Source organism: Typopeltis vanoorti, chromosome 16 (genome assembly GCF_054136105.1).
Source record: "Typopeltis vanoorti isolate ZY-2024b chromosome 16, IOZ_Tvanoo_1.0, whole genome shotgun sequence".
In the NCBI taxonomy this organism is placed as follows: domain Eukaryota; kingdom Metazoa; phylum Arthropoda; class Arachnida; order Uropygi; family Thelyphonidae; genus Typopeltis; species Typopeltis vanoorti.
Genome location: NC_143564.1, coordinates 53,839,881 through 53,866,404, shown reverse-complemented (window position 1 = coordinate 53,866,404; position 26,524 = coordinate 53,839,881). Strand labels below are relative to the sequence as shown.

The window sequence follows — 26,524 nt, the reverse complement described above, 5'->3', positions numbered from 1 at the left end:
TATCCACTAACACTCCCAAACTCCATTACAAGGACACAAGCACACCATATCCAAATTCACCCCCACTTGCAAAAAAGTTAAATTGTAAACAAGCAGTAGTAGTCTTCCAAGCATGTACCTACAAACAGGAAAATCAACACCTGGCTTGAGACGGGTATAGAAATAAAACCATGAAAAACCGCCATCTATTATCTTCCTCAGATAAGTTCTACAAAGCTTCGGGGAAGGAATCACAAATGCCACCCAAAGAAACAAGTAAATATTATAATCGATTTAATAAAAAGTAAATCATTGTGAATTTAAATGAATCATTGCAAATATGTATGTGAAAAATGATGTAAAATACATTGTTAATATCATTATCTATGCAATTTAAATAAGATATTTTCCTAGCATTCTGTACTGGAAAAAAAAATTATATAGATAGATAATCGTGTAATCTATCCTGTGTAACTGAACTATAATTGATTGTAAACTGTAACTAAAATCGTTATTACTACTAATAACACACGAATTGTACTATATGACTTGCATACTGTACAAAGTAGGAGATAAATTGGAATCTGAATTGAACCACATATGAAAAATTGTAGTATTATTTCTTAAAATGTATGTAATTATATTAAATTCTATGTATTATATGTATTATATAATTTGTATGTATATGTATGTAATTTAATTGACAGATAACAAAGTATTATTTCACATTTAAAAAAAAAAATTCTTAAGAGAGACCATCAGGGAGTCAGGAAATCCTAAAGGGAGGAGGCATACCACACGCACCAGCTATCATACTTATTCTTGAATTCGTTTGACCTGCTTGCACTCACAACATCCAATGGCAATCAATTCCAATCACGCACCACGTTACGAGAGTAAAATCTAGCCCTCACACCCCCCCTCTTAGTGGCATTCATTCTCAGCTTCCAAGGATGCCCTCTTGTCCTTTCCCCATCCTACATAAATTGAAATCCTGTATGACCCTTTCAGAAGTTTGTAAGTCTCAATCAAATCACCCCTCTTTCTCCTGTTTGCTTATGTCTGCAGTCTACAAATTCTCAATCAGTCTTCATAATCAGTATTCCATAATCCTGATATCAATTTTAACACTCTCCTTTGCACTCTCTCCAATATATCAGAATCACAACAGAAACCAGGAGACCAGACCTGTACACAATAGTCCAAGTGAGGTCTTATCAAGGCCTTGTAAAGAGGCAAAATGGCATCCTTATCTTTACATGTGAATATTCGTTTCAGCACTACAATTATCTTTTAAGTTGTATTTGCAATCATTCCTACATGGCCCCTGAACTTCAACTTCCTATCTACTAACGCTCCAAGATCCCTAGCCTCATCAATTTCTTCTAGCATAATCTCACCAATATAATATGACGTTGGATATCTAATCACACCAAAGTGAATAACTTTACATTTACTGACATTGAACTATTCCATTTTCCCATGACACAATTCCAGTCTATTCAAATCATTCTGCAAGTACTGCATATCAGCAGCATTCCTAATTACCCTACCTATCTTTGCATCATCAGCAAATAGCTGTATGTTGCTTGTCAAATCCTTCCTAATATCATTAATGTACAGATTGAATAACAGTGGACCACACACTGATCCTTGTTGTACACCACTTGTTACCTTAAATCTTGCAGATTCACATCCCCCATATACCACTTTTTAATATCTGTCAGTCAGCCATCTTCTTATTCATGCTAATATTCTATAATCCAAATCCATATTCTCCAGTTTATGCAACAGTCTACAATGCTGTATTCTGTCAAAAACCTTAGCAAAATCCAAAAATATCATGGTGTATCCATTCCTCTTGTCTAGTTCAATAGTAACATTGTTATAGAATGTAAGCGAGTTGCTAAAACACGACCTTCCCTTAGTAAACCCATGTTGCGCACTGCAAAGTAGTGCTTCACTGTCCTAACCAAATTTTCCAAAATCTTCACCATGACTCATGAGATACTAATTGGTCGATAGTTTTATACATCAGTCTTTGAACCACCCTTGTGCAATGGAATTACCATACATTCTTTCCGTTACTGTGGAATCTACCCTGTTCTGAGACTAATATTAAATAGCCTGCTCAAAGGAATAGCCAGTTCAGCTGAACCACTCTTTTAGCACACATGCTAATATCCCATCAGTCCCTATTGTTGAATTCTTATTCAGTTTGTGCAACAGCTCTAATACCTCGTCCTCGTACACCTGAGTTTCTTCATCCTGTGAAGAGGTAGCAGTGAGCTCAATGTTGCCCACACCAGGTTGATAGCTTTTAACAAAATGGGCACTCATTAGCTGAACAACCTCCTCTGTATCTGTAACCCTCATGCCATCTGGATTTAGAAGAGTTATTGTTTCATATTCATTCTTTCGTTTACTTGCAACATATCAATAGAATTCTGTGGGTTATCTTTAGCACAGAGCCAGTTTCTTTTCATATTCAGACTTTGCTTTGCATACAACAGTTGTGACTATTCTAGCCTGCTGATTATAATTTTCATAATGTACATCATCCTTATACACACGGTATTCCTTTCGCATCATCCTTTTCTTACGAATCTCTTGTTTAATAAGATTGCACATTCATTTGATTCCTACCCTATTTATTCTTCAAACTCTCAGGACACACTCTGATACTGCATCATTTAAGTATTGTTTAAATGCTTCCCATGCACTGTCGATATTTTTTGCATCAATCAACTGATCCTATTCCACTGAATTCAGTATACTCTTAACCTAACCTAACCTAACCTCCGTTGGTCATAATTTCCTGCTTTGTAGTTCAGCATGTAACCTTTTCTGAATGGAACATTCATAAACTTAGTCACTTCCCAAGTAAGTACTGCATGATCACTGTCACCAGCTGGAGGCAGAATAGTTACATCTTTAACTGAAATGCACTCTGACACTATAATCAAATATAATACTCTTTGACTTCTAGTTCCTTCTGCCACATGCTGCTTGAGGAAGTTGTCCTGCAACAACTCAATAAATGCATTTTCATTCTCATGAGATTCTACTGCTACCCAATCAATCTTTGGATAATTAAAGTCTCCCATTATGATTACTCTTTTTGCATTCATCTCGTCTATTTGGTGATGCATTTCTTCATCACTTTTATATAACAAAAGTTGAGAAAGGGTGAAACTTAGTACTGAACTGATGGAGCTTAGCTTGCTAAAGTAGGAGAATGTAAAATTTTGTCATGAGATCGAGTTCTTTCCTGTTGAAATTTTGGAGATTATCTTGATTATCTTACTGTTTCTAGAAACTGCTTCCAGGTAAGTAATTAAATAAAATAGAACTTTAAAGTTTACAAAAATTTACAACTAAAAATTAAAATATTTAATACATTATCTGAATTTTAAACCATTGATTTAAAATTTCATATTTACATTATATATTTTTATGTTCTTGTCTTTATAATATTTCAGCTTAACAAAAATTCTCTAGCTGAAGGCTTTACAATTTTGAAACTACTAATAACAAAATACCTACATGCTCATTTCAACTTTTTTGAAATTTTCTCTTGCTTCCTCCAAAGCATCTTGTGTATCTTGTGTATGCTGAATAAGAGACAAATTCTGCTCTTCTAAATCTTTGATTACTTTTAATACTTGACTGGGTTCTTTGAAATAATTTTTAAGTTTTTGCTGTTAATAAAAATTATAACTGTAAAAATTTTGAAGATATTTTACCTTAATAGCTATCATTTAAAACATTTTTAAGTATGGCAATTTAAAAGCAAAGAAAAATATGGTATATTGTGGGACAATGCTGCTTAGCACTGTGGGGCCATGTGCAGCGCTACTTCTACTATGTGCTAATAGTAGACTTTCCATCTTGCAGCTGATCTTCCTCTCTCTCTTTCTCTTTTATATCTATCCATCTCTTTTGGTAGCTGATATCTTTCCATCCTAAATAGATGCTCTTTCCATTTCTCTCTATATATTCCTTGATCTTTTCATTTACGTCATAAATATCTAGTTCTTTTCTGATGTCTTCATTTCTTATTTAGTCCAATTTTGTGCATCCTTTAATTGCTCTTAAAAATTTCATCTCTGCAGCTTGTATTTTATTTTCATCTTTCTTTTTAACGGTCCATGTTTCTAAACCATATAATAGAGTGGGAGTGACCATTATTTTATAAAATGTTAGTTGAATTTTTCATCTTGTTTTTTTTATTCAGTGTCCTTTTAATTGTTCCACAGCTTTTCTGAAATTTCTTTATTTTTTTTCATCTATATCTTTATCTTTTAGATATGTTATTATGCAACCTAAATAATTAAACTGTGTCATCTGTTCTATTTTATTTACTATAAACTATTTTTGATCTAACATGATCTTAACCTTTAATTGCCATGACTTTTGTGATCTTTTGTGAAATTATTGTTGGCTTATTTTGCTTAATTCATAAACTGATTTTTGAAGATCATCTTCATAGTCTTGTAATATAATCTAATCATCTGCATGCAGCATTGTATTGATAACAGTTCTTCTGGTTAAAACTGGATATCTTGTTTTATTGTTGTTTTCCATATTTTAACAATCTGATCAACACCGTGGTTTATTTCAATCTCGTCTGTTAATTTATTAGCTAAACATAACTGTATTTTTGTATCTTTATATAAACTATGTATAGCTTGTACCAAATGTAATGGATACCCATTGTTTCTTCATTATATTCTATAGTTTTTCTCTTGTTTTATCAAAAGTTCTCTCGTAATTCATAAAGGCCATATAAGTCTCTAAATTAAATTCTAGTCTTTTTTCAATAATTTGTTTCAACAACACACAGATATTGTCCATATATGATCTTCCATGTCTGAAACCATTTTGTTCTTCTGGGAGCAGATTCTTTACAATATTTCTAAGTATTTTATTCAGGATTTTACTGTAAATTTTGTAACCTTTATTTAATAAATTTATTCTTCTGTAATTTCCACAATCATCGCTCTCTCCTTTCTTAAATATAGATATAACCTTAGCTTTTAACTAATCTGATGGAACCTCACATTTCCTCCAACAGTTATTTATTAAATTTAAGAATCTGTGATGTAAATGTTATTATTATTATTATTTTTATTATTATTACGTGACACTTCCAAGGAGTCTAAAGACTCATTGAGGACGGGCACCTACTCTACAACTCTCTGTCTCCACCACTCAATTCACCAACTACACCAACGCCATCTACCACCTGCCACCACTAGTATTACCACAGACAATTACAAACATTCATGCCCACAGTGGGATTCGAATCCACAGCATTTTGGCTGGAGAGCTGATACGTGAACCACTCGGCCAACCATTCTCCACCACATTTCCAAAGCTCTGTATTTATGACATCTAATCCAGTTGATTTTCTATTTTTTTATACTTTTATTGCTTCTTTTAGTTTTTTTCAATTTTATTGGTTCTATATCAGTGTTGAGATCTTCATTATTATTATTTTCTGTTATTAAAATTGGGTCATACCATAAATTCTTATAATGTTCTATCCATTGTTCTCATCTATTATGTTGATTTGTGCTGTATTTTATCTCTTTCTTTGTTGTTTAATTTCCTTAAAATATTAAAAACGAAAAATATTAAAAATTTGGAACATTTTTATTCTATTAATGAAATAGAACTTCTGTTAATGAAATAGAAGACATACTATATCTTGACGTCCATGTCATTTTGTTTTTGTATATTTCTTCTGTTTCCTTTGAATGTTTTTGATGGAGTGATTTATATGCCATTTACTTTTCTTTTATTGCATTTTCTATATCTGTGTTTAATATTTTTAATATTTTTTTTTCTTTTTAATATTTTATTTTTCTTTCCAAGGACTTAAGAGGCTGCTATCTTTATTAAAGTTGTCAGCAGCCAGATCAGTTTGAAAGCACCAGTTCTTGTCTGATCACTGAAGTTAAGCAAACCTGAGCCCAGTTATACTTTGGAGGGTGCTGATGGCATTAATTATTTTATGGCGAGAGATCTGAGATTCTTGCTTGAGGTTGTGCAAAAGAAACACAGAGAGGAAAGATTGTGTGTGTGTTGCCCAGGTATGATAGTGACGAGATGAGCAGAAGAGCAGTAATACTGAATAGCATAGTAGCCAGAATGTGTCAGAAGAGACTATTGGAATATGTGGATGCTTGGAGGGAATTTGAGGACAGAAGAGAACTGTATGCGAGAGACCACTTGCATTTGAATGAGGAAGGCCGAAGGCATCTGGAGAGATTGCTGTTTTCTAAACGAGTCAGAGTGTCAATGCAGGGAAACTAGAATTCCCAGGGTGGATGGTAGCAGGGGTGGCCTCTTGTGGGAATGGGTGCCTGGGGGAAGGGGAATAACATCAGGTAACACTGAGTCCAGTGAGGTTGAGATGGGATAATGATAGATATAGAAGCAGTGACATTTTTATGCTTTATACTAATGCCAGGAGTATCCAAAATAAAAGAGATGAATTGGTGGCACTGATAGCATCAGCTGGGCCAAAGATTATTGGGATCTCTGAGACATGGTTGACAGAGGATGATATAATAACAGAAATTGAAGTAGCAGGATACAGCATTTTTCGGCATGATAGGAAAGGAAAACATGGTGGTGGAGTACTGCTTATGATAAGTGATGACTTATGTCCTCTAAGGCTTTGGAAGGCAGTGACACTAATGGTTTTGAAAGCATATGGTGTGGGGAGCAGGAAATGTTTAGCTAGTTGAGCTTGGCAAGTGCAAGAAGAATGATTGCTATGGTAGATTTTAAATACAGCAGTATAAGCTTGGAAGAGGAAAATGCATAAGGGGATGAAATTTCTAGAATTCTTGAGGGACAAATGTTTTAGGCAACATGTAATAGAGGGAACAAGAGGTTCAAGAGTTTTGGATTTGGTTATAATGTCAGAAGAGCTGATAATAAGTGAGATGACGTTTCACTTTTCTTTTTTCTTTCTGTTATCACAGCTATATTAATATTTTTAGTTTTTAGTTGTTTTTCTAATTCTAATTCCTTTGTTGTTATGCTTTACACATTCCACATGGAAATTTTAAATTGTCTGAGATTCCTAATCAGTTATCTTTATTCCTACTTGCTCATTTTCCATTGTTTCGGTCTGATGAATTTTCCAGTGCAAGCATCTGAGCTGTGGAAATTTTTTACTTGGTAAGGTAACCAACCTTACTTACACAAAACCCCCAACCTGGAGGACCAGAGTATCTCTCTCTTAGTCTGTCCCTATCTCATGACCAGTCCAGCTAGGGAGGTCCTACTAGTAGCTTAGCTACTGCTGGCATAGCTCTTGAGGTCATTGGGGCGCACAAGCCTCCTTACTGCATCAAGGTAGAGTTACCATTAAGGAGGGGCTTACAGATAAGTCTTTTATTTTAGTGAATATTAGTAACTTTATATTTGGTAGTATTTTACTTCCTTTAAACTATAAAGTTGCATATGTGTGTTTTGTGACATTAATATGCAATGTAATTCAGAAAGAATTTTTCATGGCACCAATGCATACAAGGCAAATGGCAGCTAAGGCCTCCTTGTTTCACTGAGTTTAACACAAGAGATTTCGTACATGTTCTATGTACTCACTGCCAAGAGTGAATAGAGTGAATGGTTTATGGTATGAAAGAAAGGGTAAAGAGAGAGAGAGTGTTGGAAACGATTTGTGCATGTGAGTGCAAGAAATGTGAGTCTAGTGAAAAGTAAGAAAATGAAGTAACAAATATTGAAAAGGTAAGGCAAGATAGCAAGTGTTGCAGAAAATGTGGAAGGAGTGAACGATAGTGCACAAAATATCCTAACAGTGGACGAAACATGCAGTCATCACTACCAACTTGAGACCAAGGAACAGTCAAAACAGTGTGTTGCAAGCAGGGAATCTGCACCAAAGAAAGCGAAAACCGTTCCAGCAGGAAAGGTTATGGACACCGTTTTCTGGCATGCTTGTGGCATAACCTTTATAGACTTCTTGGAAAAGGGCAAAACAATTACCGGAGTGTATTATGCTGTCTTTGTTGGATTGTTTAAATAATAAAATAAAGGAAAAATGACCACGCTTAGTGAAAAAGAAGATTCTTTTTCACCACGACAATGCACCCACTCACTCTTCTGCAATTGTGACTGCAAAATTGTTCGATTTACGCTACGAAGTCCTTTTGCATTCCCCCTCCTCTCCAGATTTGGCTCCTTCGGACTACTATCTGTTTCCAAACATGAAAAAATGGCTGGCAGAAAAGAGATTTTATCAAACGATGAGATGATTGCCGAAACAACTATATATTTTGAAGAGTCGGACAAATCATACTATATGGATGGGATCAAAAAACTTGACCATCATTGGACTAAGTGTATAGACCTCAAAGGAGACTATGTTGAAAAATAAAAAATGTTTGTCCCAAAAAAATTATGTTTTCTTCATTTTTGCGTGGACTTATCGAATAACTCTCGTACTTTCACAGACAATCACAAACATCCATGCTCACAGTGGGATTCGAACCACAGCCTTTTGGCTGGAGAGCAGATATGCTAACTGCTCAGCCAACCAGAACTACTGGGACATACATTAGAGGGAGGAGAGGAAGCATGACAAGATGAAAATGGAATTTATGCAGCTGGTAAGGGATAATTACCTGAAACAGCATGTCATGAAGGGTACCAATCAGAAGATGTATTCATAACCAAGGTAAATACTCTGTCTCCAAGGAAGTGAACATGCAATCTTGCTCTGGGAGGTTGCTAAACATGTGGAATTCTCTGTCAAGAAAGGGTTTATACTGAACTATAAAGCTGGTAATTATGACAAACTCAGGAAGCATCTGGTAGCTGTACCATGGCTTGGGAAACTGCAAGGAAAGTATTCAGTCGTGTATGGGAAGTTATCAGGGATTGTTTGAAAGCAGCAGTATCAGACTGCATACCAATGGTCAAGAGGATAAACCAAGTGGGCATAAAGTGGATGTAGAGGGATATAAACAAAGAGCTACAAAAAAAAAAAAAAAAGAAACACATTGTGGAGGGAATATAAATAAAATATAATTAACATACTGCGAGTAGTGTAAAGTGCAAGCAAGAAGGGTGACTAATATGTAAGAAAGATCAAATCAGATGACGAGAGAAAATTAGCTAAATAGGCCAAAGTAAATCCAAAAGAGTGTTTCATTATATAGCAAGCAAGAGGGAAAAGGACTACAGAAGGATGAATTTAATTAACACTGATGATAGGAAGGTGACAGAAGCACAAGAAATAGTTAAGTTGCTGAGTGATCACTTTGCAAAGTCCTGGTGGAGATTTTGCTTTTGCTGATGTGACAGAGACTGATGTTGGAATTGAGGTAGATGAACAGGAGGTGCTGAGCACCTCCTGTTCATCTATCTCATCTTGCACATTTACATAGCACACATTAAAAAATATCACATTGAATCACTATGTGAATGTGCAAGAGAACTGACAGTGCCTCTGATGAAATTGTTCAATCTAAGTCTTAGCAAAGCAAATACTAAGGGAACAAAAAGAAGATGAGATAGTTCCATTATACAAAAGTAGCTCCAAAGACAGATGTAGCATATCAAAGAACCTGTTAACATCTCAGGAGTGATGGTTAAATTATTGGAAAAATGGGTTAACAGTAAAATCCAACAGTGAGTAGATAAGAATACAATACTCTATGGTGGGCAGCATGGCATTGTAAAAGTTAGGTTCTGTGTTAGTAATTTACTCACATTTTATAACATAGTGACAGCAGAATCAGACAAGAGAAATGACTATACCATAATTCTACTGTTCTTTTCATTGACATCTGACAGAATACCACATGGTAAACTACTACAAAATAGTTTTTCATGTGGTATTCTGGGAATGGATTTGAAGCTGATAGCAAGCATAGGGATAGCTGACAGACAGACCAGAGAGTATCATATGGTGGAGTGGGATCTAAGAGAATGAGGGTGATAAGTGGAGTGCCTCAGGGTTCTGTACCAGGCTGCATTTGAGTCATGCTCTTGTAAGAGTATGACTCAAATACAGCAGTTGGACAAATTGTAAATACTTTAATACTTCTAACTCATATGTTTCAATTCTTTCATCCAATATCCCCCCCCCCCCCAGCATCCAGAGAGTGAATAGCATACTTATTAAGACAACATTTAACATCTCAGCAACTACTTACATATCTGACACTTTTCTACCATCTTCATCCACTAATGTTATTCCTCCATGGTCATTCTCCTTTTACCTACTACACAGTGAAAAATCATCTTGAATTTGATTTATCCTGTTTGCTAACTTTTCATAATGTGATTTTGCCTTCCTCTTCATAAGTGTTATTCTCCTAGAAAGTTCCTTATAATGCTCTGAGTTTCATCATCATACTTGTCATAATACTGGATTCATAATACCCTTTTTGTTGTTATGCAGTGCTTGCTTTAAAGTATTATTAATCCATTTAACTCATATGTGATTAACTCTACTAAATCTGGGGATGCAGTCAGATATAGATTCCATTAGGAACCCTCTGACTAATTCCCATAAAAAATTGATTCATCCATCATGCAGTTTCTCATGCCAAGGCACTGCTTCAAGCCACCTACTCAGTTTATTATAACCACCTGCCTTACAGTTCCATATATGCTCCTTAGTCCAAGCTCTTACATTTGTTTGTTACCTCCCAAGTCAAAATTGCATCATAACTCTTACCAAATCAAGGCATAATGGTCAGCTCATTTGTAAATAGATTTTCAAATACTATTATTAAAGCCAATGTTCTTGTGCTATTTAAGATAGTCATCACTAAGTAATTCAATAAATTAATTTTCTTCTTATCTTGCATGCTTTCTTCAGTCCTCTAATCTATATCCTCATTGCTTAAATCACTCATAACATAAGTTACTACTGATCTAACAGTCCTCAATTGTATATTTTGTCCTGTTAACCTCTATCTCACGTCACACAGCATGAATCAATTTCCTGTTTTACCCATACTACTACTACTACTACTACCACCACAACTACCAGAGAATTTTACTCTGGTTAGAATTAATTCCTGTGTTGCAGTGGAATCAAATCCAACACTGATAGTACTTCCCTGCCTTTCTAGTATCTCCCTCCTGAATAAAGTGAACCCATCATTCTATTCTTGTAATGATTCTCAACTCTGTGAGCCAGGTTTCAATAATGCCTATCATTTTTGGTTTCACAACATCTGCCAATGTTAAAAACTCCTCAACCATTATTCCTGATGCTTCAGACATTAGTAAATGCACATGACAATTGACTATTGGGCTGACAAGTTGAATCTTGAATCAACCTCCCCCCCCCCCTTCCCTATTCCCACAGTTAACACTTTTCTTTCTTGAAAAAACTAGTACTACATTTCCTGGGGTCATCCCTAACAAGTTATCATCTCTTTCTCTCTCTCTCTTTGTCATTATACTCATAAATTTTATCACTTAATTTAGTGCAACCAACCAGACATATCTAATTTCCCTGACAATTCACATTCATTATTTTAATGAACAACTTCTCTGAGTGCATGACATCAAAATCCTTCAAGTTGGCTTGTATATGGAACAAAACTGCACGCCTTTGATTCTAAAAACTAACCAGTATATTTCTCTTGACATAAGCAAATGAAGCTTAAGTGTTTCCCATCCACCACTCCTTCAAGCTTATGCCTACCCAACTATGGCCTAATCCCCCAAGATTAAATCTTGAGTGCTTGCCCCCTCCCTGCCAATGCATAACAGTTCGTCAAATATACTACACTACAGTGGCACACCTGGGGGGGCAAGGGGCCCTGGCCACCCCCCAAAAAGAAAAAGGAAAAAAACACTAGAAAATTTTCCAAAAATCTTTTCCTAATTAAAATTCATTTTTTTATTTATGTCGTGTCATGTCTTCTATTTCTATACTACTTATGAATTAGTGGTCACATAAGATGGGAATACCCTATAGCTCTCAGGAATCATGGCTGCTGTGAATGCAAGGTGAATGAAGTAGTGCTCAGGCAGACCAAGCACTGCTTTGTTTGCCCAAACTGGGCCAGAGGAGATCATGGGTATCATGTATTCATGATCACCTGAAATGTTCAGTCATGGGTCGTATGCAATGCGTAGTCTCTATTCTCAAATCATCTACTCAACTTGGTCCCCCCCCCCCTCCAAGATTAAATCCTGAGTGCACCACTGCTACACTACATTTTATATTTGAGATATAAAGCATACTTACTTCATTTTCATTTGGATCCATAGAAGCCAGAATATTTTCCACTGCTGACCTAAAAGATCAGAATTATTTAATATGATAAGAAGATTTTTATAATTATTATTCCAGAATATCACAGAGCCAGAGAACATACTGCAAGAAAACAACACAATGCCTACCATAACCTTTTCTTACACTCTTTCACTGATGAAGCAACTCACTTATGCAACTGATAACTCATTCAAGCAACCTTTTCCATTCATTCACCACCATCTAGTGCATTCTTGCTAAATAACTAACTAACTATACTCTGATTGAATTTCTAGGTAAGAATTTCTTGTTTTCTTCCTTCAAGAAATGCACTGAAAAAGTTCTATACATGTATTTATAAAATTCGTTTAGTAACTTATGTGTTTTTGTCACAGCCTAAGAACAAATTTTACAAGTCACAAACCTTTAATCTAACAGATAAGCTTAGGTGTTGATGGTTATTCATGACTTATTTTTCATGGTATTAACAACACCACAAACACTTTTATCAACAAAGATGTTTTATTAAAGCTGAAAGTCACAAACCTTTAATCTGTCTTCTGTTCTAAAGTGGGCATCTGACCATGTTATTATTATTATGGTTATGAAACCTCTGAAACCTCTCCACAACTTCCTCATTAGGATGTAATCTAAGCAAGAGATATAAGCAGAACAGTCCCATTTAAAAAAAAAAAAAAAAAGAAACATTCAGAGATATCCTTAGTGCTTCTGCTGTTTTGTAATATATCACCTGCAATATCAGTCTTTTCACAAAACGTGGCCGTACCAGCCTTGAAGATGATCCATATGAAGGATGTCCAAAAAGTGTAACAAAACCATCTTTCTTGCTGATGGCACTACTGCAACAACCCTGAAAAAGATAAAACAGATCTTTCTGACACCATTCTTCTACTTCAGCTCCTGCATGAGTGACCAAGGCAAATCACTTTGCTGGCTTGGTTGGCCGAGTGGTTAGTGTACCTGCTATCCAGCTAACAGGTGGTGGGTTTGAATTCTGCCATGGGCATGGATGTTTGTGATTGTCTTTAGGTGGTAGATGTATTTCATCGCCTAGTGTGAGACCACCATCACCCCACTTGTTGGAGGTATAAGTGGGTGGTCTGAAAGGTTCTCGTCCTTGACCATAGATGGCAACACTATCGGCAAGATTTTTTTTTTCTAAGTTGGTACATCTATCATAAGCATCCATGTGAAATTGCAAGTAATTCTATCAAGTAGTTTGTTTTATACAGCTGTCTGAAGCAAAAGTGTTGTCTGTATCCCTTGAAATGGATAAAATTGAGTATCGTGCAGTTATAAAATTCTTTGTAAAAGAAGGTTTAACACCAAAAGAAATTCATTCGAAGTTCATAAAAGTTCATAGGCGTTCTTCTCCTTTGTTTTCGACAATTAAGAAATGGGCTGCCGAGTTTAAACTTGGCTGTACCAGCCTTGAAGATGATCCATGTGAAGGACGTCCAAAAAGTGTAACAACACCGAAATCATTGATCAAGTGCACGATATGGTATTGGATGACTTGCGAGTCAAAGTGCATGAAATTTCTGAGACTATAGGCATTTCAAAAGAACATGTAGGATATATTTTGCATGAAGAATTACATATGAAAAAGTTTTGTGAGATGGGTACCACACTTGCTCATAGCAGATCAAAAATGCACTCGCATGAAAATCTCTGAACAGAGCATTTTAACAAGAATAAAATTGGTTTTGTGCATCGATTTATTACTATGGATGAGACTTGGATTCACCATAACACACCAGAATCCAGACAGCAGCAGTCAAAACAGTAGACAGAAGCCAGTTGTTCAGCGCCAAAGAAGACAACGTCAGTTCTATCAGCAGGAAAGGTCATGGCATCTGTGTTTTGGGATGCTAAAGGCATTTTGTTTATTAATTATCTTAAAAAGGGTAAAACAATAATTGGGGAATATTATTCCGATCTTTTAACCAGACTAGACAAAAAAATTAATTAGAAAAAAACCGGTTTGCAGAAGGAAAAAAATCCATCTTTCATCAGGACAATGCAACTGCCCACAAAAGTGTTTTAGCAATGGAAAAATTAAGGGATCTCCACTGTGAATTGCTGGTATACATCCAACAATTCACAGCAGAGATCTATTGCCCAGATTTCGCTCCCTCTGTCTCTTCCCAAAACTAAAACTCTTCCTCTCTGGTCAGCGATTTTCTTCGAATCAAGAGAATTGCAGCTGTAGAGGGGCATTTTGCAGATCTTATTGAGAACCACTACCGGGTCGGGATAATGGTGCTGGAGCATCGCTGAAATAAGTGTATTAGTCTTAAGGGAGATTATGTTGAAAAATAAAAATAATTTTGAAATTCATTCATAAATTCATTTTTTCATTGTTAGGCCAAGATCTTTTCGGACCACCCTCGTATGTCCCTGCATACATCCCCTTTATACAGCTTCCAGGGATGTCCCCTTGTTCTATCCCCTTCTATGAAAAATTTCTTTAACATTAACCTGGTAACAACCCTTTCCAATTTAAATGTCTCAATCATATCCTCTCTTCCTCCTATTCACAAGGTTTTGCAAACTGCATTCCCTCAATTTGACATGATATCCCACATCCCAAAGGCCAGTTACCACCTTAGTTAGTCTTCTCTGGACTCTTTCCAATATATCCGCATCACTCTGAAAACAAGGGGAAGAAATCTGTGAACAATGATCCATATGAGGCCTGATAAAGGCTGTATACAATGCAACCAGAACCTCTTTATTTCTGCACATTAAGGGCCTCTGCATTGTTGCCGTTATTCGACATGGGGCAACTTTTGCAGTGTGACTTCTCGTAGACAGGCTTATACGTTGGTTATGCATTATTAAAACACTTAAGGAATTGAACAACGTAGTTAAGGACATAAATTAAATTAAACTTTAATAAATACAGTGATACACTGTAGCAAATACAAATCTGAAAGACTCTTTATGGAATCAGCCTCAGCCCTAAGAAATTCTCCAAACCTCAACAAATTTGGTTGTATGCAACTGCCCCAAATTTGGGAGGCCTACATCAGCAGACCTTCAGCCCAACGGCCAAGAACACCTACTTAGCCCGCTAGAGGGCACCATCAAGACTGTTAGGAGAACAATAGCTTCATCTCTTCATTCCCGGTTTCTGTGTTGTAGTGCCTACGTGCACGTAACTTTTTTTGTAAGTTCCTTTAGAAGATGGCAACGTGACGTTGCCGAAATATCGGAAAATATTTATTAAAGTTTAATTTAATTTATATCCTTAACTACGTTGTTCAATTCCTTAAGTGTTTTAATTTTGCAGTGTGACCTCTGAACTTCAGATCCTTGTCCACCACCACTCCAAGATCTCGTCTCCTCAACTTTCTCCAAAATTTTCCCACCAAGTGTATACCATTGTTGCCTACCAAATTTCAGAAACTTACACTTTGCAACATTGAACTGAGAGTTCCATACTATTGTCTCATACAATCTATTCAAGTCCTCCTATAAGGCCATAACATCTGCTTGATTTCTCATCACTCTCTCCCTTGTATCATCTGCAAAGTTGTGTATCACCAGTTAAATCTATCCCAATATCATTAATATACAAATTAAATAATAATGGTTCTAAAATAGACCTTTGTGGCACACTACAAATGACTTTCCTCTTCTGGGATTCTGCACCTCCATACACAACTTGCTGACACTTACCTGAGAGCCTATCCAACAAACTTATCTGTCATCCAGTCCCATCTGCTTCAGTTTGGTTACTACTTGTGGTGTGGCAATCTATCAAAAGCCTTTAAAAAATCTAAATATACTACTTTGTGTGCATTTCCCTTGTCCGATACATTCATCACCTTGTACATATAAACAAGTTAGTAAAACACATGCTGACAAGTGCAAACGATACCACGTTTGTATCCTATCTCTCACCAACTTCTCCAACATCTTAACTACACCCAGATATACAGATTAGCCTGTAATATTTAGCTTTAGATTTATCACCACCTTTGTAAAGTGGAACAGTGTTACCTTTCTTCCACTCCTTTGGAACTTGTGCTGTTGAAAGACTCTTGTTAAATAGGTAGGCTAAGGCTGATGCTATCTCTTTGGAACATTTCCTTATGACATGTAGTGATATATCATCAAGTCCTATTGTCTTATTGGCATCTAGCTTACTTCACTCCTAATGTAGCTCATGCTCACTCACCAGTAAGTCTTTTCTCATTTCATTTTCTACAGTTGAGCTTCTGATTTCACACTGAGGATGAAATACCCTGATGAACTGCTCAATGAACATCTCGACTGTATCTTCTGCAGCAATTACTAATCTCCCACTTTCATCCAGTAACATGTCTGCGCGGTTAGCCTATTGGCTATGCACTTCACAACCATATGCCTGTGGAAGGAGTGTCCTAGGTTTGAATCCCATTGACGATGTGAGGAGCTTAAAGATCTTTCTCAGCCATAGCCAAGTTAGCTGGTCTTGGGCATAGACAGCAGGGTTTTCTCTCCAATTTATCTCGGGTTTTTCATCCAACAAGCAGGCAAACCAGGCCCCCGTGAACACATGCTGCTACAGCCCAAAATACATACTTAATCCCTCATTAGGAAAGCTCAATCAGTCTAAAGAGAGGTCGAGGAATGAGGAGAACCCCCACACAAATAAATAAATCCAGTAACATCATCTTATCATAATCATTCTTCTTTCTACTTGCCACATATCAAAAAAGCTCCTGAGGATTTTTCCTGACCTGATTTGCTAATTTCTGCACACACTGTACTTTTTCTGTCCTTACTAACTGAGTCACTCTCCTGACCTGCTTTTCTTATACTCTTCATGCAACTGATTATTATCATTATTCATTATGTGTTGCTTCCAAAGTATTTTCTTTTTCCAGATTTTATGTTTAATCTCCTCATTTATCCATTTTACACCTACTTTATTCAGTCTTTTGACCTTCGAAATACATTCACACATTGATGATGATATGTATTTTTTGTCAGTTCCAAAACAGTATTTATTCTCTTTCCACTCAACTCCTCATTCCACTCTGTAGCTCCAAGTTGTCTCCTAAGCTTCTCGTAATCACTAGTATTTTAATTCCACATATATCCTTTCATCACAGAAGTGTTCATATGGCTAGCAACAACCCAGGTGATCACTTCATGATCACTCCCACCAGCTGGAGGGAAGTGCAAAACCCTGCTTACAATTACATCCTGTGATAAAATTATCAGATCTCAAACTCTCAATCCTCATGTGTCCTCCTTTACGTACTGCCTAAGATAGTTGTCTCTCAAGAACTCAAGAAATATTCATTTTTCTTATTCCCAAATACTATCTCTTCATTCCGGTCTATGCTGCCATAATTAAAATCATCCATAATAATCATCCTTCTCTTGTTCACTAACTCAAATTGCTTAAACATTTCTTCATTACCTCCACATTCCCTGGCCTATAGCAACATTCAACTAAATATCTCTTCCTGTCAACTACCACCTCACACCAAACTGCCTCAAAACCACTGTCACTATTTCCCTCTTTCATATCTAACCTTGTGTATCTAAATCCCCTGCTATCATCAGCAGTACTTACCCTTCTTTTTTATCCTTTCTATCCTCACAAAAAAACACTGTACCCTTCCATTTCTATTCGCATCAGGATATCATCTTCTTTCAACCATGTTTCACTTATTCCAATGATTTTGGGGCAAATAAACTCAATCAATGAAACAGTTTCATCTCCCTTGTTTCTAGTACTTATGACATTTGTAAATAAACACAGCAGTTCACTTTTAGGTCTATAATCAGCCCTACTCAAGTTACTTGTTGGTTGTGATTTCCTCACCATACCTGTCCTTGCCCATTCACCTTTATCATCGCTTACCCTATATATCTGCTCACCTCACTTACATCCCGATCCTTCACTCCTATGCTGATCATCCCCATACATACAATCAGTACTACCTCCAACATCCACTCTCCCTATACCGTGTCTCCTTCCCTTCCCTCTCCGTTTTCCTATTCCTCTTGCATTCGTGTTCTCTCTTCTTCTTCTTCTTCTTCTTTGTTTGGATGGTGAGAGATCATGTGTAACAGAAAGAGGATATGTGGCAGAGTCCAGAGGCCTCCAAAAGAAGAAGGAGAAATCATTATGTACATTAACTGACCAGAAAGAAAATTGGCTGTTTAGTTAGGGAATATGGAAAGTAAACCAGAGGATTTATAGCTACTTAACAAAACCGCAATGACAGACTGCACAGGTTTCTCCAGTCCTTTCCATGACACTGTCCAGTGACGGATAATATAAGCTAAGAGATCTGTTATGGATCTACGGAGGTAGTATCCATACAGGTGGTCATTGATTAAATGGTAGGTGTTATCCAGATAGTGAAGAATTTCATTGTTGATGACTTTCTCCATTATTTTAGAGAGCAAAGAGCTCTCTAAAATAATGGAGATGAGGGCATTGAGTTGTTAGACAGTAGGCTTTTATCTTCCATTTTTTGGAATACATGTTAGCTAAGTGTAAAACAGTGTAGATGATGATGATTTATGGTTTTAATGGGCAAGGACAGCAAAGTTCATACTACTCCATATCAAAGGTTATAGCAGTACACAACATAAAACAATCACAAACACCCATGACCACAGTGGGATTCGAACTCCCGACCTGTGGTTGGAGAGAGGGTATGTGAGTATAAAACAGTGTAGAGATGACATGGGACAGATGCTGGTTCTACAACACAACTTTTAAGTACTACTGGAGAGATACCATCATAATCAGAATCAGAATGCTTGTTATCTAGATTATTTTAGTGCACTCTTTTTCTCCTACTCACAAACCCCTTATAAACCGCACAGTGTCCAACCATTCCAAACTTTGAGAGCTTTTACAACCTGTATCATAAACCCAGACCTTTATACTGTTTTCCTGTCACTCAATGCTACCAAAACATATTTCTCCTCTTTTCATTCAAAAAAGGATATTACTTCACTCTCCCTTCTTGATAATACATTAATAAATACATAAAATAATTTACCTAAAATTTGGGAGACAGTTATTTAAGACTGATTCCAACCCAACAACTGTAAAAAAAAAACTTCTACCTAATCAGTATTAGAGGGTACCAAGTTAGGAATGTGGGTTTTTTCAGTTACAATTTGAATTGTTTCCCAGTTACTGTTGCTTGTGCATTACGACAAGTAATTCATGCTCTGAAGATGCTGGCTTAAAATCCTGTGAAATATCATCTAGCTTATTAATAAATATCTTATTTATTTTATGTTGTTTAATACCATTAAAACATAAACAATAATGAATAATTTCTAACACATAACTCAAACCTGACAAGTAGTTAAGGAAGTTATTATCTCTTTTCATAGGTTATTGATATGATTGCATCTGAAACTATTATGCATGACTTTGTGATTGAATTACCTTAAAAATAGCAACCATGTGAACAGTTGTTGGTATGGGCCACACACAATGAGGGTTTGGGTTCCACAGAGATGTAGGATAATAATAGCTATAAACTAAACAGTATCAAATATAGCTTCGACCAATGGGAGGAAATTCAAACAATTTTTCTGAAACATTACGCAAAGTCTTTAAAAAATATAATCTGATTTGATCTTACAAACTATCATCATAAGGTCAATGCCCAATACTGTAAAATACCCAGCCTTATACTGAGACAATAGCATGTGTGTGTGTGTGTGTGTGTGTGTGTGTGTGTGTGTGTGTGTGTGTGTGTGTGTGTGTGCGCGTGCATGCACATGTAACTGTCATAATGCTTGCAACCTGTCAGTGGACAGGCTGCAAATTTCATGATCTAGAACAGTAGAGATCACACTTAATGAACATAAATTTATTATTATTATTATTAATATTATTTAGCATATGGCTCACTCATGAAAAGTTACATTACATTAATTCTTAATGCATATGGACATAGTAATAGATATATGTACAATAATACGACATAATACAGTCATAAAAGAGACACTCAAGAATAGTATACAACTGTATGTCTACGTTGATTATCCAGTCAACTGCATTTAATGTAGCATGGATGAAGTCTGACAGGTTTCCACTGTATGCATGTTGGACACATTCTACTGTAATATGATTAATTGTCTTGCGGAGTGATCCACAGTCGCACCCGGGTGAGGCAATCATTCCCCATTTGTAAAGATGGTCTGCACATCTGCCATGATTGGTGCGGATTCGATTAAGGGTAGACCAAGTTTTCCGAGATAGGTCAGAACCCAAAGGTATCTGTGTTGGATCCACTAATTCATGGAAGACCCCTGTTGAAGTGTTACACCAGGACTCTTTCCACTTCTCCTTCATGTTGAAACTTGTCTGTGCAAGATTTTTTGCTGTTAAGATTGGAGGGTGCCTTGACTTTAGCCTGTTTATTTCTAGGGTGGGATATCTTTGTGAATTGGAAGTTTTGGATTTCCATGATTTTGTTGTATTCATGTAGAAGAAAATTGGATCTGCAGATGTGTGGAGGTGGGATGTTGGTTAGTACTGGGAGCCAGTAGGTTGGGATTGATTTTACAGTTCCAGAAATAAGGCGCATAGTGGTGTTAAACTGAGCATCAACCAAATACACATGGGCCCTGTTTAGCCATACAGATGAGCAGTATTCAGCTGCAGAGTAAACGAGGCCAAGAGCAGTTCAGCAAAGCGTTGTTGATGAGGCACCCCAAGTTGTTCCACATAGTTTTTGCAGTATATTGTTTCTTGTTTTTAGCTTGGATGCTGTGTTAATGAGATGTGGTTTAAAAGATAGAATTCTATCCAAAGTGATGCTCAGATATTTCGGTAATCTGTTATAGCACAGCAGTTTGTGGTTGAAGTAGACCACGAGTTCTTTGTTAGCCTGGTTATTGTTCAGGTGTAGGCATGAAACTTCTGTTTTGCTAGGATTTGGGTCTAATTTTCATTCACTGAAGTATTCATCTAGGACTGCAAGGTCGTTTGTTAGTGTATCTTCCATTGTAGTAAAATTGGTGTGTCTGGTGGCTAGAGCAATGTCATCAGCATAGCAAAACTTCTTGGAGGCTGTATTAGGCAAATCTGCGAAGTTAAAAAGGAGGAGAGCCAGAACTGAACACAAAAATTGTAACAAAGAGATCATGCACTATACACCTAATAACAGAATCAACTGTAAGACTAACACAACTCTATACATTGCAGTTGTGCTGTAAGACATAACAGATGCTTTAAAAGAACAAAAGGGACAATCGCTAACTCTTAAATTAAGAATAACCTGCCTAAAAATCTTAAATAGATGGTAATTAATTAGTGAAATACCATAATAACCTACCTCTTAAATGCTACCAATCTGTCTTTTGGCCTCTCTTTTTTTAGATTAGCTATAAAGAAAACCTAGCATTAATAACTACCCATATAGACATTTCACTTATACACAAGTAAAATGCATGTATGTCTATAAAGTATATGTACAGTACTAATGAAATATATTATTTCACTGATAATTTTTTGTAAGATCATCATCAAAATTACTGTTACAATGCAGCAACATGCATCACAGAAAATAAAGCTATTTAGGAGTGGTTTCTTTGCATGGAGGGTGGTTGAACCATGGAATGCATTACCTGATGGAGTGGTGAGAGCGAGAACGGTCAATGAGTTCAAGGAGTGGTATGATAGACTTTGTGTTTCTTAGGAAGGACCTCCCACGATGAGTCTTTTGACTCCATGGAGGCCTGAATAATAATAATAATAATAATAATAAAAAGAATAATATATAATAATATTGGATATTGGTTCAAGGATAAATTGCGGTTGTTTGGTGAATTTAGCGCTCCTGTAAAATTGGTGTTTTTTTGTCTGTTTTATTGTGTTTTTTTCCTTAGAAAATTAGTGTTTTATAATATATTAGTGTAGAGTTTAGTGTTTTTAGTGTATATAGCATTCTATAACATATTTTGTATTAAGATAGTTCAACAATAAGTATAAGTTTAAAATGGCATCAGAAACGCACAAGAAATGTAATGCTAAAAAGAGCACTGCAGGTGAGAACAAGAAAGCTAGACCTGCTACGAGTATAATGAGGTTATTGGAGTTGTCGAGGAGGTTAATGTAAACGAATTAACCTCCAAAATAGCAAAATTAAAGCAGATCATCAGAGAAATGACATGGGAATTACAAAAAAGTCAAGAGGCGTTTAAATGAGCATAGGAGAAAAATGAAAATTAAGCAGCAAAATAAGAAACAACAAAGCATGGAAATAGGTAAGTCAGGAAGTAACGGAAATCAGGTAAGCGACATTAGTAAGAAGAACAAAGTTATTTGATATGGTGATTCTATAATAAAACATGCTATTGATAAGCAAGTTATAACTTTGAGTTTTCCTAGAGCAAAAATGAAGAACATACAGAAAGCAATTCAAAAACAGAAAAGAAAAGTAAATGAGATCATAATTGTAGTAGGTACTACAATTATGATCTCATAACTAGCAATAAGTTCAGTATGTGAGAGGACATAAAAGGGTTGTTGGAAGAGGCGAGAGTGAAGAGTGAGAAAGTTAAAATCTTCAGTATTTTACTTTGATATGATAAAAATGAATTAAGAAGAAGGGCTATAATGGCAAACGATTCAATGAGTAGGCTATGTAGAAAGAATGGATGCGAGTTTGTGGATGTGTAGAGTGAATTTGAGGAAAGATTGGATTTGTATAAGAGGGACGGACTACACCTGAATGCGTTTGGTATCAAGAGTTTAGAGAAAAACTAATAACTGTTATGAGTGAATTATAAGTGAATAATGAGTTAATTATAAGTGAGGGAGGAATTATAAAGCGAAAAATGGTGAGAATATGAATGTAGGAGCAACAATATTATATAATTGTGTTAATGACGGGAATGGGCTTTGTCATGGAAATGTTGATGAGGAGAAAACGATTTTGAGTTTGTATTTGTTTGGTTCAGACCCATCAAGCTTGTGCAAAGATGTCTATGTGCAGAGAAGAATAGAAATCTACAAGTTGTTCAAATGTGTCATATAGACTTCAGACAAGAGAAGAACATGCAGGTAGATTATTATGTCTGTACCCGAATGCTAGGAGTATCAGAAACAAAGGGGAAGAGTTTGTTGCCTTAGCCAATGTGTTGGGATCTCAAAATGTAGGCATTAGTGAGACCTATAAGAATCAAACATACCAATAGTATCGAGTGTAAAGGGTATGCTATTTTTAGGAAGGATACAGAGGATAGGAGATTAGGGGCATGCTGCTAATGATATCAGATGACTTGAATCCAGTTAGTGTTGAGACCTATGAATATAGTACTAGTAACAGTATTTCATGTGGCAGTGAGTTTGAAGCCATCTGGTGTGAGGTGGAATCTAACAAGATCGATTACATAGTGGGATATTGTTACAGACCTGGTGGATTAGTTGGTAGTGATAAAGAAATGCATCACCAAATAGACAAGATGAGCACAAAAAGAGTAATCATAATGGGAGACTTTAATTATCCAAATATTTATTGGGTAGCAGTAGAATCTCGTGAGAAGAATGAAAATACATTTACTGAGCTGTTGCAGAACAACTTCCTCAAGCAGTATGTGACAAAAGGAACTCAAGGTCAAAGAGTATTATATTTGATTATAGTGTCAGAGGGCATTTCAGTTAAAGATGTAACTATTCTGCCTCCAGCTGGTGACAGTGATCATGCAGTACTTACTTGGGAAGTGACTAAGTTTATGAATGTTCCATTCAGAAAAGGTTACATGCTGAACTACAAAGCAGGAAATTATGACCACCTGAGGAGTATACTGAGTTCAGTGCAATGGATCGGTTGATGGATGGGAAGAATATGACAGTGCATGGGAAGCATTTAAACAATACTTAAATGATGTGATATCAGAGTATGTCCTGAGAGTTTGAAGAATAAATAGAGTGGGAGTCAAATGGATGTTTAATCTTATTAAGCAAGAGACCCATAAGAAAAGGATGATGCGAAAGGAATACCGTGTGCATAAGGATGATGTGCATCATAAAAATTATAAGCAGTAGGTTAGAATAGTCACAACTGTTGTATGGTAAGCAAAGTCTGAGTATGAAAAGAAACTGGCTCTGTGTGCTAACAACCCACAAGATTTCTATTGATATGCTGCAAGTAAATGAAAGAATGAATATGAAAGAATAACTCTTCTAAATGCCGATAGCATGAGAGTTACAGATTCAGTAGAGGTTGATCAACTAATGAGTACCCATTTTGTTAAAAGTTATCAACCTGGTGTATGCAACATTGAGCTCACTGCTATCTCCTCAGTGGATGAAGAAACTCAGGTGTATGAGGATGAGGTATTAGAATTGTTGCCCAAACTGAATAAGAATTCAGCAATAGGGACTGATGAGATATCAGCACGTGTGCTAAAAGAGTGTTCAGCTGAACTGGCTATTCCTTTGACCAGGCTGTTTAATATGAGTCTCAGAACAGGATAGATTCCACAGGAATGGAAAGAATGTATGGTAATTCCATTGCATAAGAGTGAAGCAATGACTAATGTATCCAACTATCGACCAATTAGTATCTCAGGAGTGATGGTGAAGATTTTGGAAAAATTGGTTAGGGCTCACATTCAGAAATGAGAATGGGAAGGTCATGTTTAATCAACTTGCTTACATTCTATTACAATGTTACCATTGAACTAGACAAGGGGAATGCATACACCAAGATACTTTTGGATTTTGATAAGGCTTTTGACAGAATACAACATGGTAGACTGGTGCATAAACTGGAGAATACGGGTTTGGATTATAGAATATTAGCATGGATAAGAGGATGGCTGACTGACAGATATCAAAAAGTGGTATATGGGGAATGTGAGTCTGCAAGATTTAAGGTAACAAGTGGTGAACCACAAGGATCAGTGCTTGATCCACTGTTATTCAATCTGTACATTAATGATATTGGGAAGGATTTGACAAGTGACATTCAGCTATTTGCTGATGATGCAAAGATAGGTATTGTAATCAGGGATGCTGCTGATATGCAGTACTTGCAGAATGATTTGAATAGGCTGGAATTGTGGACATGGGAAAATAGTTGTCAGTTCAATGTCAATAAATGTAAAGTCATGTACTTTAGCATGATTAGATATCCAATGTCATATTATATTGGTGGGATTATGCTAGAAGAAACTGATGAGGCTATGTATCTTGAAGTGTTAGTAGATAGGAAGTTGACGTTCAGGGGCCATGTAGGAAAGATTGTAAATACAACTCAAAAGATAACTGCAATGCTGAAAAACGTTCACATGTAAAGATAAGGATGTCATTTTGCCTCTTTAACAAGACCTTGACACTTGGACTATTCTGTGCAGGTCTGGTCTCCTGGTTTCTGTTGTGATTCTGATATATACTGGAGAGAGGAAAGTGCAAACGAGTGTGTTAAAAATGAGATCAGGATTATGGAATACTGATTATGAAGACAAATTGAGAATTTGTAGACTGCAGACACTAGCAAATAGGAGAAAAAGGGATGATATGATTCAGACTTACAAACTTCTGAAAGGATTATACAGGATTTGAATTGATGCAATTTTCCAATTTTTGAAGGGTGGGGAAAGGACGCAAGGGCATCCTTGGAAGCTGAGAATGAATGCAGCTAAGAAAGGGGGTGAGCACTACATTTTTCTCTCATAGGGTGGTGCATGATTGGAATGGATTGCCATTGGATGTTGTGAGTGCAAGCAGTGTGAATGAATTCAAGAAGATGATTGCTGGTGTGTATAGTATGTGGCCTTCCTCAATGAGTCCCTCACTCCCTGGCAGTCTCTCTTAATAATAATAATAATAATTAATTTGCTTATTATTATTATTATTAAGAGAGACTTCCAGGGATTTAGGAACTGTCATTGAGGGAGGCCATACTAGTTGCTCCAGCTGTCATAGCTGTTCTTGAATTCATTCACGATACTTACACACACACAATATCCAACAGCAATCCATTCCAATCACACACTACTCTATGAGAGAAAAATCTAGCCTTAACCCCCTTTTTGATAGCATTCATTCTCAACTTCCATGGATGCTTTCACATCCTTTCCCCATCCTCCATAAAATGAAAAATTCCATCTACTGAAATTCTGTATAATCCTTTCAGAAGTTTGCAAGTCTCAATCATGTCGTCCCTCTTTCTCCTGTTTGCTAGTGTCTGCAGTCTACAAATTCTCAATCTGTCTTCATAATCTGTATTCCACAATCCTGATATCATTTTTGACATTTTCCTTTGC

General features: G+C 36.3%; 1 protein-coding gene across 1 annotated transcript in view; it reads right to left on the bottom strand.

Annotated features, from left to right (window-relative positions):
- LOC150098025 (cilia- and flagella-associated protein 100-like) overlaps positions 1 to 26,524 on the bottom strand; it is a 205,421-nt gene that overhangs the window by 20,594 nt on the left and 158,303 nt on the right. Inside the window, exons 8-10 of the mRNA XM_090406657.1 lie at positions 21,586 to 21,634; positions 12,239 to 12,287; positions 3,526 to 3,680 (exon numbers count right to left, since the gene is read on the bottom strand). Coding sequence (XP_090262783.1) covers positions 3,526 to 3,680; positions 12,239 to 12,287; positions 21,586 to 21,634 — 253 coding nt within the window. The remainder of the gene's footprint in view (positions 1 to 3,525; positions 3,681 to 12,238; positions 12,288 to 21,585; positions 21,635 to 26,524) is intronic.